Here is a 21,008-nt window from a genome sequence, read left to right as displayed (position 1 = left end):
CTTCTTTGAGATAGTCTCTCTATTATAAATAGATCTCTTCTTTTATATAAGATTTATTTATGGAGTAAATTTTGATGTATGTTGACTAATAGGGATAGTCTCTTTATTAACAAAAATTATTAAAGTGACTAAAAATGCAAATTTTGGTCGAAAAAACGAAAGTTTTTAATCAAAATGATCTCTTATCTTTAAGGGTAGGTTCAACTTTGTCCTTTAAATATGACTCTTAGCACCATTTGCCCTATGAGTTTACAAAACATAAGCACTTTTAGTCTAAGTAACAGAAAATACTCACTTCTGTTAGAAAACTAACGAACAGACCTCTCTTTCACCCTAAAAATCAGTCCATTTTCTTTTTTCCACTAGAAAACACGCTCATTCACCTTATAATATCGATATCTGGCATTGACATTGGCTCACGTTCATGACTAATTTCATGTTCGCACTGACATTTTCAAAAAATATTCGATTGCTTGTTCATTGCATAAATTAACATGTTGTTCATCACTATATACTCTATAAATCATTGTTGCATTTAGGTGTGAAGAACTATATGGAATGTTATATTTGCTGAACCGTTCCAGTACACACACCCGCACGCACACATACACACAAAAAATTAGCATATGTTGATTACTTAAATACCAGTAAAAGTTTCAGATTGAAACAATTTAATTTTCTTATGTGCAAAACTCTTCTTGATAGAATTTAAGGGTCCACCAAACACTATAGAGAACCAGATTCTCTATTAGGTTTAGCAGAATACACGCAGACTGCAATAAATAAATGACAAGAGGAATTTTACGTGAAAAATTTCCAACTCAACGGGATTAAAAATCACGACCTACCCTTGTAGGATTTCAACTTCACTACTGAGCAACTTTTAGATTACAACCCATGCAACCTAGGAATTAACCTCTTAATCCCTCATTAACTTGTAATACTCTATTACAAGCCGCTTTGTAATAACTCTATTACAAAGAATTTACAACTCGACTATCTCTAGCCAAAACTCAAACACAAGGGTTTAAGATTTACAAAGAGTTTCCTATAGAATACTTCTAAACAAGCTAAGTAGGAATTACACTTGAAGAACTATTACAAAGTTACAACCCAACTAAGGAAAAATAATAACTTGATGTGGGAACTGGTCCGTAGTTATTTTGTTCTTTGTTCTTGATGCACTTGAGAATTGCTTACTGGCTAATCAATCACGTGAGAGAGCTTGAGTAAATTCTCTAAGTAGGCGTTTGGACATAAGAATTGTAAAATTCCAAAAAATGGTGAAAATATTTTTCAAGTGAAAATGATATTTGAAATTTAGAGTTGTGTTTGGATATAAATTTCACTTTGGGATGTTTTTGAAGTTTTTTGAGTGAAAATTTTGAAAAACAGCTTTTTGGAGTTTTTCAAATTTTCGAAAATTTTCAAAATGCGTCTTCAAGTGAAAATTGGAAATTTTATGAACAAACGTTGATTTCGAAAAAAAAGTAATTTTTTTTTGGAAAAAGGGGAAAAAAAGTTTATGTCCAAATGGGCTCTAAGTGTTCAAGTAATTTTTCGTTTTACCTTCTTTGATGTTAATAATACATGTGTGACATCACTTACAATGATGTAAGCAAGGTAGGTAAAAAGACTTCCTCAGAAAGTTGACTGTTGCACTATTCATGTACTGTAGCGTGTGCAGACAACAACTTTTCCAACTGGAATAGTTATCTCAGGAGCTGGTAGCGACCTGTTTCCTCAACTGTTCATTCGACTCTGAAGAGTGAACCATATCCCAAACTGGAACCTTTCAATATTAAAGTCTTGAGAATGAGTAACAGGTTCCTTATATGATTCTTGATAGTAAGTTTGTTTGATCGTCAAAACATAAAACAAGGTACTTGTAACCTATCACTTCGGTAGCTTCAATTCTCAAATTTATTTCTTGCAGATCTTGCTTTATCCTAAGTATTCCACAATCAAATTTCTTCGTGAAGTATTTTTCTTCTTTCTTATGTTGCTTAGCAACTTGTTGGAAGGTCACTATAATTTTCAGCAAATTAAATAAAAGGTCCTTCTAACTCAACTCAACATCAATTTTTTTTAAAGTTCTGACTTATCTCTTAACTCAAGGTACAAATATTCCAGATGCAAAAACCCATGGAATCTTTTTGAGCTCTTTATGCAACTAAGAGTGCCAGGACTGGCTGATTTTTGGGGTGAAAGAGCTGGGTTTTCTGGCGGAGAAGAAGGAAATGAACTGATTGTGAGGGTGAAAGAGGTGGGGTTTTGTCCGTTAGTTTTCTAACGGAAGTGGGTATTTTCTGTTACTTAGACTAAATATGCTCATATTTTACAAACTTAGAGGACAAATAGTGTTCAAAGTCATATTTTAAGGACAAAGTTGAACCTACTCTTAAAGATGAGGGATAATTTTGGTTAAAAATTCGAAAAACTGATGTGGCTATTCTAATCCTCTAATTATTAAAATTTTAAATTGATAAATGAAACACTTAGTACAATTTAAATTTGGATACTCCGATGTATTCAATTTTTTAAAATTTGTTAAAATTTGCTAGTAGTAAATAGTAGTACTATCAAACATTTTAAATGTCTCAAAAACAGAAAGGAGTATTATAACTCATATTTTCGATAACAATCATGTTATGATTATCAACAGGGGATTAATCATGTTATGATTCTGGATTCCGTTCTGTAAAATAAATACACATCGGCGTGCTGGAAAAACAATATATTTGCGTGAAGCAGGCAGTTGTGTACTTGTGTTAGTTGTTGGAGTAGGTACATATATATATATATATATATGATTCTAAAAGTTGAGTGTCAATTCGTCCTCTCTCAATTTAGAAAAGTATTTTCTTTTCAAATAGTCGAAGAATAAAAATTTACAGATGTTTCAAAAGTACTATTATAAAACGGCTTCCTTGAATTTGTCGCATCTTTTTTTTAAATTTTTCTTTTGATGATGGTGGCGTCTCGTGCCCGCTTCATCAAATATTACCTTGTACTATTTTGCCTCATGCCCACAATTCATCTTTCTTTTTATGAAAACAAAGCAGCTTTGCATTAGTATAATATGACGAAGTCAAAACTTCTCTTGTATTTTTGGGGATCAACTGGAAATGCTGTTAATTTGTAATCTCTTTCCCAACTGGAAATACAATACAATCATAAGAGGAAAAAGGACGGGAAAAAGAGATATTGTTCACGTAACTTGACCGGGGAAACTATGAGCTAATTTACAACAATCCCAACTCATTTCACCAGTAATTGATTGAGGAAAAAACAGAGAACAAGGAATTGCAATTATATCCAGAATGCTTATAGCCTTCTGCTTAGGTTACAGATATACAAAAGAAGAGCGCAACACTCCTAGTTAATCAGATCGGAAACTTGGCCTTTGCTGTCTTCTATGTTGCCCAAAGATGGTAAATTTTCCCGAATGTTCTCTCCAAGTTTCTTGGCTTCCTGGTCTAACTTCAGTGGTCGTCTCCTCAAGCTCTGAAAACATCCAACTTTGTCAAACGGTGTCTAGTTAACATGTATAAGGAATATATTAAGATATTCATACCTCGGAAGCCCATAAGCAGTCACTTGCTTTACGAGGAATTATATGAATATGGGTCTGAACTTGTCATCCAAAAACAAAATTTGTATTAGCATTTTTATAAGTTATTAGTATGTATCAAAGCATAAGAATTGAAGGAAAACTTTAGGGTCAAGCAATTATCTGAAAAATGCTGAAGAAATTATTTGCACCTACGTGAAAAACAACCTGACCTGCAGCTTCCCCATTGTTGACTAACAGGTTGAATGAATCTGCATGTTTAGCAACATTTGTGAGTAAACTTATGACAATGATTAAATAGCTTTCCATGAAACATGGATAATATCTGCGAGTGTAAAAGCGGAGGCCCCCAACTGCTAGCAGTGTGGTTTGGAATCGATTCTTTTACCAATGTATTGACTACAAAGACATGGTTTCCTAATATATTCCAGCTCTTCTTTTTCTTTTTGATAACCATGGTATCTGGGCCAACTTGAGCGCACCTCAACTAATTCTACGGGATACGTGCCACCTCCCTCCAGTAACAGGTACCGGGTAACTCTATCCACCAAGGCTTGGACAGATAGGAAGAAATTACCTAGTACTTTTGCCTCCATTGAAATTTGAACTTGAGACCTCAAGGTTCTCAACCCGCTTAATTGACTACTAGGTCACACCCTTGGGTGCTATAATCCAGCTCTATATTGTACTTGATGCATAAACTTCCTTTGTTAGGACGGAGAGTTCGGGATAGTGCAGAATCTAACAAAATAATATTACAACAATAATAGAAAGAATGCAAGATGATAATGATAGTAAATGCAAATAAAGGAGGCGCAAAATTTACGTGGTTCGGTCAATGTGACATACGTCCACGAGAGAAAAGGAGCAAATTTACTTTACCAAAATAAATAGAAAATTAGAGTAAGTACTCTAATTAATCACAAATACCCCGAGAGGAAACCTCACAAAAACACTCACACAACTATTCCCCAAAACAACTCTTGCACAAATACTCTCTATTACAAAAGATACTTTTAAAGTGTTTCTTGCTCTATGAATTGGTGTGTTGTGAAAGAGCAACACTTCTTTTTATAGGAGCCAAATTATCAACCATTATACATTTTAATAAATACATTATTTTTATTTATCAAAATGATCAATTTAAAACTCAATTAAAGTGAATTGAGACATCACTTAATTTGTATTTGAATGAATCTTGAATTAAAAATCTTGCAATAATCATCATATTTTAGTTTTACCAGATTTAAGGTCATTTTAACAGAAAAATTGCTTATTAGCATTTTCTTGTCAAACACTTTAATTGCTTATTTTCAGTTTCAGCACTTTTATGCTCTAAATCATTTTTCATAAAATCCAATCAAATTCAAGTAAATCTTGAAATTACTGGAAAAAGCTTCAAAAACATGTCAACAAGGTTATCTTTGGTGTTGATAACAAAGTGGTATCAGAGTCGTATCTAACCGAATTAGTCCAGTAGACAAAATGGTGGATGTCCTATCAGTAGGAAAGTGACACTACAACATATAGTAGCTTTATCTACCAATCAAAGCATAATATATGGCAATGATCAAGGAAATCAAAGAAGCTTTATGGTTGAAGGGTCTATTTGCTGAACATAGCTAACCCTGAGGTGTTATTACTACTCCCTCCGTTTCAATTTATGTGAATCTATTTCCTTTTTAGCCCGCGCCAAAAAGAATGACTCCTTTCCTTATTTGGAAACAATTTACCTTTACACAATGATTTATAACCACAAAATATATGTGCCTCATTTTACACCACAAGATCAAAAGTCTTCTCTCTTTTCTTTAACTTCATGCCCAGTCAAATGAGTTCATATAAATTGAAACGGAGGGAGTATTATTTTATGTGATAGTCAAAGTGTCATTTATTTGACTAAAGATCAAATGTATCATGAGAGGATAAAGCATATTGATATGAAGTATCACTTCATTCGATAAGCTATCCTTGGGAAAGTCTTTGTTCAAAAGAATCAACACTAGAGACAACCTTGGTGATAGGTTTACAAAGTCTCATCCAGTAACCAAGTTCAAGCTTTACTTGAACCTGATTGGTTTTCATGATAAATAATTTATCCCATCAAGGCTTTTGTGTAGAGGGTAAATTTTTTATATCTGCCAAAAGTAGACCAAGGTAGAAATTTGTAATATGGCCATTCTTTAGCTTTACAAAAAGAGGTATTTGTTCCATTATAAGCTCGTTCGGATTGCCTTAAAAAAAGTAGCTTTAAGCACAAGTTCTTAAAAGCACTTTTTAAGTGCTGGATCTCGTTGTATAAATAAGCAGTTACGTGTTTGGATAAAAGCGCTGGTTGAACACAAGTTGTTGAAATGTTCGGTAAACAAGTGCTTACCAACACTCTTTCTATTAAACTGACTGAAATATCCTTAAAGTTGTTAACAGTATAAAGAAACTTATTACTATAATATTTATTCTAAACTAATATGAATACAAAATAATTAATATTTTAATTCACTTTCAGTTTAAACTTTAAACAAATCACCTAAGATAATTTTTATAAATAAAAATTCTTGAACTCTCATTTTTCACCACTTTCAATCATGTAAATTTTTTATTCTTGAAATTCCAAGCTTGTTGCGGAAACATATGAAATGAATATCACATTTACTTACATAACAAGGAAAATAAATGAACTACATTTTGGATTAAGCTAAAACTTCAATGCAACCTCCTTAATTTCAATGTATGAGAGGCAACAACAACAATAAAAAACCAGTATATTCCCACAAGTGGGTTTGGGGAGGCTAGTGTATATGCAGACCTTACCCCTACCTAGTGAAAGTAGAGAAGTTGTTTCCAATAGACCCTCGGCTTAGAAAGAGTGAGAATAAGAAGAAGGCGATAAGAAGAAGAGAGAAAAGGGAGGGGGAATAAGTAGTACTACTAAATACTAACAACAGGAAATACGATAAAATTTATGAGAGGAGTTAGGCTTATTTATATACCTAAAATAAGATCGATCTGAATTGTATGATTATTGATATAAAAAAAATAAAAGTAATATGAAATGAAAAGAAAACAGTAGGGTAATACTTTAGGTAATACTAGCGCAATGAGTGGCGGCAGACAGAAACTAAAAATGTGAAGCAAAACAACAGTTACCATCTCGAGAAGAACGGGAAAGAAAAAGAGTAAAATGAAGAAATACAAGATGGAGGAAGGCGCAGGAATGGAGGAGCGAAAAAGAATAGAGTAAAGTCGGGGTTTTGTTGTGAAGGATTAAGCTAAAAAAAATTAAGTTGGGATTGCCCAACTTGTTGCTTTTAGCTTATTTGGGCTTAAGATCAGTTAGGTTAAAAGCTATTTTTAAAGTTACCAAACACTCAAACAAGCTAAAAGGTGTTTTAAAGCTGGTTTGACCAGCTTTTAAGCCAATCCAAACACCCTCTATATAGGCATAAGTCTATTTTCCCAAAGACTTGGCTGACAATTACTCTTGGAGCCTAAAGAATGAATTTTGTGGTGGCTGAGTTTTGGAGAAATTTTTTCTTTCATTTGTGCTTGGTGCCCACGTTTTGCTCCTACAAAAGGAGGTGCTGCTCTTTCATTCCAACATAGCAATTCAGAGAGCAAGAAACACTTCAACAATATCAACAATTTGCCTCTCGCTTCTGTCCAACTTATTCTCTTTTGTGAAATCTAGAGCTCTCTTGTCCTTTTTTTGGTGTATAATTATGAAAGACGAATAGCATTTAGTAGATGCAAGTCATGTTATGCTTCTACCCGTGAAAAATATAAAGCTTATAGAAAGTGTGTTCAGAATCCAACAAAAGATGCTCTATTTAATGCTAATAGCCTTATTACCATTTAAAACCACAAGACATGAAAGACTCATTACTCAAAGACGCGGAGAACTACATTAACAGCATAATTCCATAATCAACTAATCAAGAGCAATTAAGAGAATGATGCACCCCCCCCCCCCCCCCCCAAAAAAAAAAAGGGGGGGATCAAAAGAGGAGAAAAAGCATATCAGAGAAAACATGCAGACAAAACTAACACGATTAATTATCAAGAAACAATTAGCATACCACAGCCAGTGGCTTTTATGACTGCACTGCTAATCGCGGGAACTTTTGAGAACATGGAGGCCACAACCTGCAAAATAATGAAACTTTCGCATTAAGAACTTCAGAAAGCATGCAGGCCAGAGGGCCAGTTTATCCAAAAAAAAAAATTTGCAGAATTCAGATCATGTGCTCACAAGGCAGTTGGCCTTGATAATTTAACTAAAGCAATAAAATGGAAAAAAAATCTATAACACAACCAAATTCTATTTATAAAATGAACATTTTCCTAAACAGATTTTCAGAACAAGAAGGGAAAATTGTATCAGACATAAAATGGTTTTAAAAAATAATTAATAATAGTTGGCCACTTCAGGTATGCATAAATTGAACCGTAAGACTGTCAGCTTAATGTAAATGTCTAATGCAAGTGCAGAAACAGCTGCAAAACAACAGGGTGGATGATGACATCTTGTTGTTAGAACTAATATTTAGACAAAGGAAACTGGGGAGAAGAAGTCACCTGTAGACAAGAAGCCTTCTATTTGAGGGGAAGAGAATTTTGACACATACAAGACATTGTCAGATTGAAATGCTCAACAATGAAATAAAGCCTAGACCCAGGTAATCTCTATGCCAAATGCAGCCTATAGCAAGATCCAGGCTCATATCCCAGTCATTTCCTTTTCTCTCTTAATAACTAATGCAAACAATATTTATTTGATTTCCATCACTTCTTAATAAGTTTGTTGACAACCACTCCAAAAGGTAGCGGATACACCTTCCCATAAGTATTATCACTTAATTATACAAGTTAGATGTGCAGGAAGAAGGGTAAACAATAACATCAGTCAGCAGAAAGATATCCCATTGACAAGCCAAACAGTCTGATGCAGAAGTCAGCAACTTACTGATGGTGGAGTCTCTTTCAAAGAAGAAAAGTGACACTTTGGAATGATAAGCGAGTGCCTGAAGAAAGGGAATAAAAGGTAAAAATAATTCAGCTATGATTACCTGTTAAATAAAGATAAATTCCAAACACGTGATGAAATAATGTGACACTGTGATGATTGAAGTGCTAATACAATATGAGGTAGACCTATAATCACATGAAGGAAGGTTATCTCAAGAGACCAACAACCTCTAGGAATCTATGGGGACTGAAGGAAGAATGTAACGCAATGGAAGCAAAGTATCAATATAAGTGATACCAACTTGTTAATTCTCACTGGTGCACTTACATTAGGTTCTGGTATTTGCCAAGAATCCTTTTACTTGGTATGTAGTGTAAGAACATGTGTCAAAGTTAGAGTCTCTGTTTTTAGAGTATCACTCATTTGTCTTAAAACACATATTATTGAGTTTTACAATGATTCAGGCCAAAACAAACAGAATAGATATGTAGGGTTTACATAACAGAACCCAATGGATCGATATTGTGAGCAGGCACGGAAGAAAATATGATATTGATATTGTGTGTTCAATATAATACAAGAGGTCCTTATTTATAGCTATACTATACAAGGACATACTATTCCTATTCCAATGTGAGACAAGACTACATTATGTACATATCTAACACTCCCCCTCAAGCCGGTGCATACATATCATATGTACCGAGCTTGTTACACATGTAACTAATACGAGAACCAGTAAGAGAATTAGTGAAAATATCTGCTAGTTGATCATTCGACTTTACAAACTTTGTAACAATATCTCCTGAAAGTATTTTTCTCTTGACAAAGTGACAGTCGATCTCAATGTGTTTAGTCCTCTCATGGAACACCATATTTGACGCAATAGGAAGAGCAGCTTGGTTATCACACACCAGTTCCATCCTGCTGATTTCTCCGAACTTTAACTCTTTGAGCAACTGCTTGACCCAAACTAACTCACACGTTGCCATAGCCATGGCCCGATATTCGGCTTCGGCGTTAGATCGAGCAACTACATTCTGTTTCTTGCTCTTCCACGAGACCAAATTACCTCCTACTAGAACACAATATCCAGACTTAGACCATCTATCAGAAGGTGATCCTGCCCAATCAACATCTGTGTACCCAACAATCTTCTCGTGGCCTCGATCCTCGAATAGTAATCCTTTAACTGGAGCTGACTTTATATACTGAAGAATACGAACAACGGCATCCTAATGACTATCACAGGGAGAATCCATAAACTAACTTACAACACTCACCGGAAAAGAAATGTCAGGTCTAGTCACTGTGAGGTAATTCAATTTTCCAACCAACCTCCTATATCTCGTAGGGTCTCTAAGAGGCTCCCCTGTCCAGGCAGAAGCTTAGCATTCAGATCCATAGGAGAGTCAATAGGTCTGCAACCCATCATTCCAGTCTCCTCAAGAATGTCTAAGGCATATTTCCGCGGTGAAATAACAATACCTGAGCTAGACTGAGCGACCTCAATACCTAGAAAATACTTCGGTCTGCCCAGATCCTTAGTTTGGAAGTGCTGAAAGAGATGCTACTTCATATTAGTAATATCATCCTGATCATTGCCAGTAATAACAATATCATCAACATAAACCACCAGATAAATACACAGATTTGGAGCAGAATGCCGATAAAACACAGAGTGATCAGCCTCACTACAAGTCATGCCGAACTCCTGAATAATTGTGCTGCACTTACCAAACAAAGCTTTGATACCAAAGCCCCCTACCTAAGTTTGATGGCTTTTGTTACCCCTTAGCAGCCCCTACCTAATTAAGATGACTTTTTAGCAGCCCCCTACATTATTTTAAGGACTTTTTACTCCTATAAATAAGGAGTTCTTCTCATTCATTAGATACTTCATTATTGATTAAGTATATCATACTTTGAGAATTCTTTTGAACCAACCTTTACTAGTTCATAGTTCAAGGTAGTAAGATTACTTCTTTGTTGTGATATCTTTGATTCCTTTGTGGTATTCTTAGAAGGCGATTAATACTAGTTATTAATTGTTGTCTCAAGTTACTCGTAAAGTGGCCAAGATCCGAATCTATTGTTTTGATTTGCTTTTAAGTAAAGACGTTTGATTTCTTCAATAAAACAAGACGTCGTTACTTTGATCTTCTCAAGGCTATAGAACTTTTACTTTCACGGGAGAAAATATGATATTGATATTGTGTGTTCAATACAATACAAGAGGTCCTTATTTATAACTATACTATACAAGGACATACTTTTCCTATTCCAATGTGGGACAAGACTACATTATGTACATATCTAACAGATACAATATTACTTTATCCAAAAATAATAAACCCCAACTAGCTCGGGATTGAAGCGCATTTGCTCTAGTTGTATTTTGGAGTCAATACCAAGCTCGCTTCTCAGGAACATTTGCTCAATACACACAAATTGAAAGCAGTCAGAATCGGCAAAATGTTTTTGCCTTAATTGCATAAATTATCCGAAGACATGGATTGTAATAAAGTTCTCTCTGTGGAAAATAGTTAAACAGTTAAGACTAATAGCCAATCTTCTCTTCTTCTTTTATTATGGAGTAACTATAGCCAAACATAAATTCCCCAAGTGTCCAAATTCTAAATGCATACGGACAAATAGGAATTCTTTCTAAACTGATATTCTTTTGGTGTTTTCATCTTTTTTCGTCAGATATCCCATGTCAAATCGTCAAAGACTACACTAGATAGATTAAATCAGTTAAGTCAATGCATCTTATATAGAGAATACATATCCAATACCAATAGAACAAGAATACGTACGAGATAATGGTTAAAGAAGATACCTTACCCACAACTCAAAGGATTTGTATCTAAGATGCAGAGGCACACATCATCTTCGTAGACCTGTAGTGAAAGCATTTTATGCATGCCATTAGAAAACTAGCATGCACAGAACAGAAACTTTATATCTTCCACATTTTGTCATGATAAAAGGTCCCGGTCTCGGAAGAGATGCAGCATCACGAGCTAAGTGGTATACGATTAACTTTTGTATGGGATGTAACTCCTATACCACATAATGCTTGTAGACCTCCGAAAAAAAGACGTGTGCAGAACTGAAAATTGAAGAAATCTCAAGAGAAATAAAAGATTCGATGATCTAATCAAATAATATACTATGGTTCCCCCTTATATCCAACACTTTACTAGTCACAGGGGAAAAAAATGGGACCTTTTGAAAATGAATAAGAACTGATGCAAACTATAATCTTAAAGGACTTACACAAATAGGTTTATCATAGCAGGTTTGAATTATCAAGTCTATGTGTCTGGCAAAACTACAAAACTGATAACAACTTAACAAGCAACCTTCCTGGAGCCTGTCGAACCAATTGGATTCTTCCTAACAGGTCAACAATAGCCGTGATTCTAATACTTTCCTCCCCCTAAGCATGCTAGTCTTTTAATCATAAACATACTAATACTTCATATATCAGTCAAAATCTAGCTTTGCTGGATACGATTAATGAATAGAAACCTAAACATGAACATCACGACTTTCCTGACATTAATAGTTGTACAAGATCTTAGGTCAAAATTTTGCTACTTGGCTTCTACTGCAAGGACAAGTACATGACTCCTGCTATCCCAATGGAGTGGATAACTCCAACCATGGTGAAATTTTCAAAGTCGTTATATGGTTAACATACTTGTATCTAAGCAATACACCAATACCCTCTTCGTTCCAAAAAGAAATGCAGCATTTGGAGTACTTTGGATAATGCGTCTAATTTTCAAGTATTCGAGCATCTTTACCTTAAATCTTTTCTAAAATAAAATTAGCTTATCTAAAAACCACTAGCACACAAAAGTGCTATAGTAAAAAGAAAAGGCTTTTTAAATTTCCAGTAGTAATACTGTCGTGTAATACAGGAGAGAAGGAGTATGTTTGTTTTTACTTACGTAAACCTCTGCTTATGTTAATCTAAATAAGGCAAGCAATCCACGTCAAGATGCTTGAATGAGAAATACTGATGCTACTTCAGGTATTACCAGTTTTAGCAGGCTATTCAAATAAGTAATTAAGGACCAACAATACATGTGATTGAACAATTTTCACGAATAAAGTCCAACTTACAATTGTCACCTAACTTCTCTTAATAGAGTTGGTAAGGCTAGTTAGTCCTTAGCACATGAACAATCCAAGTACAATTTTGAAAAGAGGAGATATTAAATATGGACAACTTTCGACACCTTAATTGCGGGTGATTCCCCTCGGACAATCTTACAGAAAATGCATCCATTTTCTGTGTGCTCTGCATTGGAGCTGGAAGTGCAATTGGTAACCTCGAGAGGATTGAAGCAATTTGATTTCAGCGGCGAAGTTGCCGGACGAAGATGGGAAGATAAAAGAGCCAGACGACGTCGTGCTGGCGCACTTTTGTCCATTAAAGTAAAACCTTTTTGATTATTTGAAACAGAAAAAGAGAGAAGAATGAGGAGGTGGTCGGAATTGTGTAGCCATTGTTTTAGTGGTTCGAGAAGAGGACAAAACTGTGGCCTATTTGCCACGCAAACTGGTGGTTAGCTCCGTCTTATCCACAGATTTGATTTTAATTTTTTGGGAGGCTTGTATTTAGCGTCGGGTCCACTCAAACCACAGGTCTAGGCCCATAGACCCATCTTAAATTCAAATATTTGCACAAATATGATTATTTGTGCACCGAATGGTTAACATTTGTCCTCGTTTTTTAAAACTTTTCTTTCCAAAATATACACTTCTGGCCAAAAAAATTCTAGTGGTGTGATGTTTTAGTGACCATATACCACAAATGTGCAAACTGCAGTCTACGGGGTTTTTGGTTGGAACAGGGCTTATGCCGGTATAAGTTACGCCGGTATAAGTTACGTCGGGATTAGTTATGTTGAGATTGTTGTTTATTCACTGTTTGGTATGTTGTATTAAGAATGACAATTGTATAATTTTTAAGAAGAAGATATATGTTATACAGGTGCTAATTACCCAACCCTCTATAAGGTATAAGTTATACCAGTGTTAAAATTAACACCGGGATAACTTATACCTGGTTTGCTAATCAAACAGAATATTAAGGTGGTATTAAATTTTTATACCACCCCTATACCTTCTTATACCTTATACCAAACGACCCCTACAAGTGCAACTTACACCCGTCCACTACAAATTGCTCTAACAGAATTTTGAAGACGTTTGCGTAAATTATATTTGCCGAATGAGACTTATAAATCAAATTTAGAAACACCTCGTATCAGAGTTCGACCAAAACACCTGCCTTCGGAGGTGATCACGCCCAACTATGCCTTATAAAAAGGACTAAGCGATCGCTACAAATATAATCCGATTTACAAGTCCGAAGTCGAATCCCACAGAGAACTAAGGCTTAGTTATAGCTGTTCACTATCACCAAGAATACTAGCTTGAACAATTCCTAACTTATAGATATTAAGATTCTTGTGTTTCACTAACTAACTAACAAATTAAAATAATAAATTAACACTAAAGATATTACAGGTTGGAGAAAAGATTAAGGAGGTCTAGAGTTATGATTTTCCCAATTGTCGGAATCCTTCCCGCTATGTCTTCTATAATTTCGCCTCAGTATTCTCTACCGATCATGAGCGCTCTGCGTGTTGTAGAGTAATTACGACAATTTAATAGACATACTCTCCTGAGTTACGCTAGCTGGCTTTAATTACAGCTCACTTAGATTGCACCCAAGGTTTCGTTATCCCTAATCCCACCTTTAAACCCTTGGTTATTGATTCCTCACATACGTCGGGAGTGATGTTGTTCAACAACTACCTAAATATGCACTCTCTTCCGAGTAATACATACTAAATAGGCACAGCTAATTGAGGGCCCTTCAATCAACCACAAGAATAATATAGTTGAACAAATAGAGAAAATACTACGACTCAATTATATAAAAACATAACAAGAATTTATCCTACAAAAGGTTCCATCAAAACCCTAGATAACAAATTAGCTATTCATAATAGTATGCAAAATTAAATACAATACTAAAAGTCATAACCAATAATGGAAATAGGAAGAAGGAAGTAAGAAACTTGTAGAAGAATTTTGCGCCTTGCTCCTAATGTGTTCTTGCCTCCTTAGGTCGAACCCTTGGTCTCCTTAGCCTCATTAGGTCTAAATTATGTCAAAAGTATGTCTAAGTCCCTCAAAATACCGTTTTTCCATGTATATATACCAAGTAGGGTCGGGCCAAAACAATTATACCTTCTCCTAGACGAAAAAAAACACTTTTCCCGGATTTGACTAGCGCAGCCACGCTCGTGACTGCGCATATTGCCCAGTATTCTGCCTGACGAGCACGGCCATGCACTTGACACGCACATTTCACCCTGTTATGTTGGGAATTTGGAAAACCGTAAAACATGAAAGTTGTAGTCCTTTATCTTTCCAACCATATATTGTGGTTCCCAAATGGAGTTCTGGGCAAAGAGTATGTACATTTTACTAGACAGTGCGCAATATGCCTACTCGATTCTTCGTTCGCTCTAACTATCATCCGTTAACCCCCGAACACGATTCCGGCTTAATTTCTCGAGCTTTTACTCAGACTTCAAAGCTTCAAATCACTTGAATTCATTCCATAACATCTACATAGCTCTGAATCACTCCTACAAGGCATAAAACACATAATTAGTGCAAGACACTAGCGATTAAAGCTCAAACTCAATTAAAATGCAGTAAATTAGAGTGTAATAAGCGACTAAAATATGTAATTATAGCCTATCATCAGGAGGCATCGGGACCACGTCCTCCGGGTCCAGTTCGAGTCCCAAAACTTTGAAGAGCATTGTCAAACAACCGCACACGACTAACAAAGGGCCGTGATATCCGTGCCCAACCGGATGTCACGGCGTAAATCTCGGCCCATATTAAGGATGGATCAGTGATTGGCGAAAAAAGATATTTTTCCCTTTTTTAGAATTGTACTTAAGGTAAAACTCCCCAACTATATAAAGGGAAAACTAACTATTCATTATGGACATTGTAACATGCATACCAAGGCAATTTACCTCCATTCTCTAGGTTATTTAAAGTTCTTATTTTCGTTCATCAGTTCTTCATAAGTGCAAGCTCGGGATCGAAGGCACATTCTTCATCGAGCCACTAACCGAGCGTTGGATCACTCTTATTATTAGTTTGACCATTTATTATGTCTTTCATTTGCTTAATCTAACGTTATTAATCACTTATATTGAATTAATTCACATATCACTAAAACCACACATAAATTCAATTGTTATCCTTTTAAAGGGTAAACAGTTTGGCGCCCACCATGGGGCTAAGGATAACAATGGCAATTTGATACAAATTTCTATAACACGCTCTGCTTTATGCTTACTCTTTGAGATTTTAATTTCAGGTTAATTTAAGAATGTCAAATTCTCAATCTACTCACTTGATCATTGATGCTGAGTCTAGCCATCATGGCGAGAACAACAATATTATACCTATCAATGAGTCTCCCCCTGCCGACCCTAACGAAGTCCCGGTCACAGACCTTGTCAATGCCAACTCGCATGTGTCCATCAACGCAAACTTTTCTTCCAACCCAGAGAACAACGTTCGTCGAGGGGCCCGATCGGTAGCCCGGGGTACGTATAATGGTAAAGGCAATGAGATCAATTTGCGAGTGATCTTCGAAATGTTACAAGCTCAACAGGTGGCGATAGCCTAGTTACATAACCAAAGCCGCGCCCCTAGTAGAGTTGAGCCTGAACCATCCGGGGAGAACACCCGAAGAAGTGAACGAACCTCGAAAATGTCGGGTGATGTTCAACCCAAAACCAACCCCGAAATAATAAAGATGCTTGAGGAACTGACAAAGCGGGTGGAATCAGGGAAAAAGAAGATCGAGGCCGACGACAAAAAAGTTGAGACCTATAACTCCATGGTATATCAGATCCTAGGAGCACCCTCGATATTGAAAATCCTATATTCCAAGAAATTTGTCCAAAAGACGTTCCCTCCAAGCGCGACACCAAAGCTAATCCTGAAGAAGTTCCATATGACCGAAATTCCAAAGTATAATGGAACAATGGATCCAAATGAACACGTGACCCCCTACACGTGTGCCATCAAGGGGAACGACTTTGAAGATGATTAAAATCGATTTGTTTTGCTGAAAAAACTCGAAGAAAACTTGTCAAAAGGAGCTAAGATATGGTATCACAACTTACCCCCTAATTCTATTGATTCGTTTGCTATGCTTGCAGATTGCCTTTGTAAAGGCGCACGCCGGGGCCATCAAGGTCGAGACCAAGAAGTCGAACCTTTTCAAGGTAAAGCAAAGAGATAACGAGATGCTTAGGGAATTCGTTTCGAGGTTTCAAATAGAACGAATGGATCTGCCTCCGATCGTAGATGATTGGGTCGTTCGAGCATTCACCCAAGGACGCAACCCCCAAAGCTCATTGGCTTCACAACAGTTGAAACAAAATTTGATAGAATACCCGACAGTAACTTTTGCCGATGTCCATAACAGGTACCAATAAAAAATTAGAGTCGAAGACGATCAGCTCGGGCCCTTCTCCAGATCCGTGTATCCCGTCAAAACTAGTGACATGTCTAAAAGAATCATCGATCATGAACCAAGACCGAACAGAGATTGGTATCAACCGTATAGTGGAGATCGAAGGGGTAATGGGTCCGGACGTAACCCTGCGAGGAGTGAAAAAAAGAGCGATTGAGGCTAGAATAGTCAGGGACTCATGACTAAACACGGCTTCGACAGACCATTCGGGGCCAAGGAGGCACCGAGATTATCAGAATACAATTTCACTATCGATGACGCCGGTATCGTATCTTCCATCGGATGCATTAAAGAGACCAAGTGGCCTCGGCCGTTGCAATATGATCCTAGCCCAAAGGGACCCAAGCCTGATGTGTAAGTAACATGGCACTCACGGCCATAGGACCGAAGACTACCAACAATTAAGGGAAGAAGTGGCCCGGTTATTTAATAACAGACAACTCCAGGAATTTCTGAGTGATCGAGCCAAAAATCACTTCAGGAATAGGGACTCCAACAAGTAGATCGAGTAAGAGGAACCTCGACACGTCATTAACATGATCATTGGTGGAGTCGACGTCCCCTAGGGGCCAATGCTAAAACACACTAAGGTGTCCATTACAAGAGAAAAGCGAACTCGAGATTACATACCGGAAGGGACCGTATCTTTCAACGACTAGGACGCTAAAGACATCATGCAACCACATAATGATGCACTGGTAATATTTGTACTCATAAATAAATCTCGAGTTAAGCGTGTGTTAATTGATCCAGGTAGCTCGACCAATATCATCATATCGAGGGTCGTGGAACAACTAGGTCTACAAGACAAAATAGTGCCTGCAGAAACAGATTCAACATGGCATGCAAAACAACTAAAGGGGAGATAACCCTGCCGGTGAACACCGCTAGGACCCTTCAGGAAACAAAGTTCTATGTGATTGAAGGGCATATATATTCGAAAGGCCATGGATTCACAACATGAGGGCAATACCATCGATACTACACCAGGCACTGAAGTTCCCCACACCGGTGTTGATACCCAATTTTTACCTATAATACTTTTTAAGTGCACATATACCTTCAAAAACTATGCATTAACATCGATTGATATTTTTCCATAAATTCTACATTTTTAAATTAATTTATCCTAGTATTTTATTTATATAAATAATTACAAAATTGCATCACAAATGACTTGATAACATTTCATGATTTAATATTGCCATTTATAGTTATATTAAGTTCAAATTATTTCACAAATGGCCAGATTTACACTTTTTGGTTACAATTGCAATAGCTTTGCAATTATAGCCCATGCACACATTATTGCATTATTTTACTAGAAAATGGTCCATTGTATTTTTTAAAATAGCGAATAATTATTTTAAAACACTTCTATGCATGATTTTTTTTTAATTGTTAATTATTTTATAAAATAATTTTTATTCAATTACTTAGGTATTTAATAAATAGCCCCTTTATTTTCAGATCTAACCCCTTTTAAACCAGCCCAAAAACCTTTTTTAGACCATCCCAAAACCCTCTCTAAATTTGGCCCAATTCCCTTAAGCCCAAATACACATCTGCCCGACCCAAGACTCCCATTCAATCCTGACCGTTAATCATTTATATCAACGGTCTACAACCCCCTTTCCTTAATTAAACCTAGAGATAACCTCCCCCCCAAACACTCTCATTCTCTCCCTCACCCGCCGTCATCATCTCCCTCTTCTCTCAGACTCTCTCGACCTAACCTTAATTCTAAGCGCCGTCACCGGCATAAAACTCACCTTATGAGGCTTCCATGGTTTCTCTGACCAGCCCTGGCCCTCTACACGCCATGGCTCTTTGATTTCTTGCATCCTTGAGAAGATCTCAAAGAACCTAGTTGGTTTTGGTTTGAAACTTCGTTTATTAGCTTGTCTCAGGCCATTTTTTCAATTGTGAGTAAAAACTTCTCTTTATTTTGTTACGAATCTATGGGTTCTTGACCTATTCTCTCATCTCTACTACTTTTATAAAAAAACCTAGTCCGTTACTATCGATCCTTCTCAGATCTGTATAGATCTAGGGTGATTCGAGCGTGATTATGTGTTTTCCTTTAAAAATTTTTGGGTTAATTAACTATTTCGACTTTTATCTCTCTTCCTAAACTAGGGTTCATCCCAAATTATTTTTCAAAGGTCTTTCTGACTTCTAAGTGTTTAATCAATTATTCTTTCGCCTTCTTGACTAATTTTTTGCAAGAGTATTCAAACCCTAGTTGATTCTACGTAATATACTGAATTTTCCAATCTTTGCTTCGATTTTGGGTCTTTCCTTGTTACCAATCATATTAATTTACTCTTTCTTTTGGACTTAAACATTTTCTTTGTCAAATCCAGTATTTTGTGGGTTTTGCCCTAATTAATCTTTGTTAGGGTTTGAACCTGTTTTTTCCGACTAAGTTCTATGTTTCTATGAGGTTTTACTTAGGCTGATTTCTATTTCTGGAAGTTGAGTAATTCTTTCCGAATATCAATATTCTTTTGAAAGTTTTGTTGATTGCTTTACTCTGTTAAATATTCGTATGCATAGACTTTATTTGTTTCCTTGTTTATAACTTTAATTGGTCATCTCTGACTTAATTACTTGCCCGTATAACTTTGGGATTCTTACTGATTCCTTATTTAGTATGGTCTGGACTCCTTGCCTTAATTAAACCCCTGTTGTTACCGTTAATCAATTACCCCTAATTAAGGGGGTCTATTCCGAACCCTTATGTGATTGAATTCTGTGATTTCCTTAATTAACTGAATGTTGATTCCTTTACCTTATTTGTGCTACTCCTAAACTGCTATATATACACACTTGTTTTTACCCCTCAACACACGAACTAAATTCAGAACACACACATACACACACACTTAAACTCTCTCTGTTACTTGTGCTAACTGTTGGTCTAGTTGGCTGAAAGCCAAGGCTAGACAGTGGAATTACACTTGCTTTACATTCTGCATTTTGCTTCTCTAACTGGTATGTTTCCAGTTCAATTCTGAAACTCAAACTCTATGTGTTCCATGTTTTGCACTAGTTCGATTTGCTATGTATTTACTTTATCTTCCTATTTACTGCTTTACTCAGCATGTCTAAATTCTGTCCTCCTTTGTTCAAATGTGCAGTCAGTATGTCTGGGTCTCACTTATATGTTTGATACTTGGCCAACATGTTTATATAGTCTATGTTTACTTTCTTTAATTGGTGTGATCATGTCGATAACTTAGTTATGTAATGTACTTGGTTGATCCTAATTAGTATGCACTTTGTCTTCAACATGACTATTTCACTACATTCTATACCTATGTCTTAATTGCTTCTTATCATGACTAACTTGTTAAGTCTCTGAACTAGTAGATTCATGTTTGTTTTGTACAGTTGTTTCTCCATATGCTCCCCTAGACTTTGTTTATGTGTTTGAACTCTCTATGTTCCCAACCCCCTTGACCCCTGTTTGTAAAGCTGATTGCTGAGTGATTGTGAGTATGAACACTCTAAGTTTGTGTAACTATATGTCTGTTCTTTTCAGAATTGATTTCAAGACTGTTTTCACCACTAGCATCTTCCTGAAAACTATTTCTATTCCTGAAAATCTTTTCACTTCTAAAATTGTCTCTAAACTGCTTTACTAAGTCTTTCAAAACAATGTCAAGCACTCTCACTTTACTCTTAGACTATTAGGTTCTCCTCCTCCAGTGTGTGTGCTGCTTAGGAATCCATGAGATTCCTCTGAACTCTGGTACATTGGGGATGACTCTTCCACACTGCACATAACCAATCCTTTATTTGAGAAAATGTCTTGGTGTGAGCACTGCCCGGGATCCTTGAGGTCCTTAGAAAACTTT

At 36.2% G+C, this 21,008-nt stretch overlaps 1 protein-coding gene across 1 annotated transcript; it reads right to left on the bottom strand.

Moving 5' to 3' along the window:
- Positions 1 to 3,078: 3,078 nt before the first annotated feature.
- Positions 3,079 to 13,193, bottom strand: LOC104231408 (adenylylsulfatase HINT3). The gene is made up of 7 exons (XM_009784399.2): positions 12,794 to 13,193; positions 11,388 to 11,443; positions 8,538 to 8,595; positions 7,651 to 7,717; positions 3,770 to 3,825; positions 3,578 to 3,631; positions 3,079 to 3,507 (listed from the first exon to the last, which is right to left on the bottom strand). Exons 1-7 carry the CDS (start codon positions 12,986 to 12,988, stop codon positions 3,379 to 3,381), a joined length of 615 nt encoding a protein of 204 aa, XP_009782701.1. The 5' UTR covers positions 12,989 to 13,193; the 3' UTR covers positions 3,079 to 3,378.
- Between the last annotated feature and the right edge of the window lie 7,815 nt (positions 13,194 to 21,008).

This window comes from Nicotiana sylvestris, chromosome 9 (assembly GCF_000393655.2).
Source record: "Nicotiana sylvestris chromosome 9, ASM39365v2, whole genome shotgun sequence".
In the NCBI taxonomy this organism is placed as follows: domain Eukaryota; kingdom Viridiplantae; phylum Streptophyta; class Magnoliopsida; order Solanales; family Solanaceae; genus Nicotiana; species Nicotiana sylvestris.
This window is presented reverse-complemented; position numbering and strand designations above follow the sequence as displayed.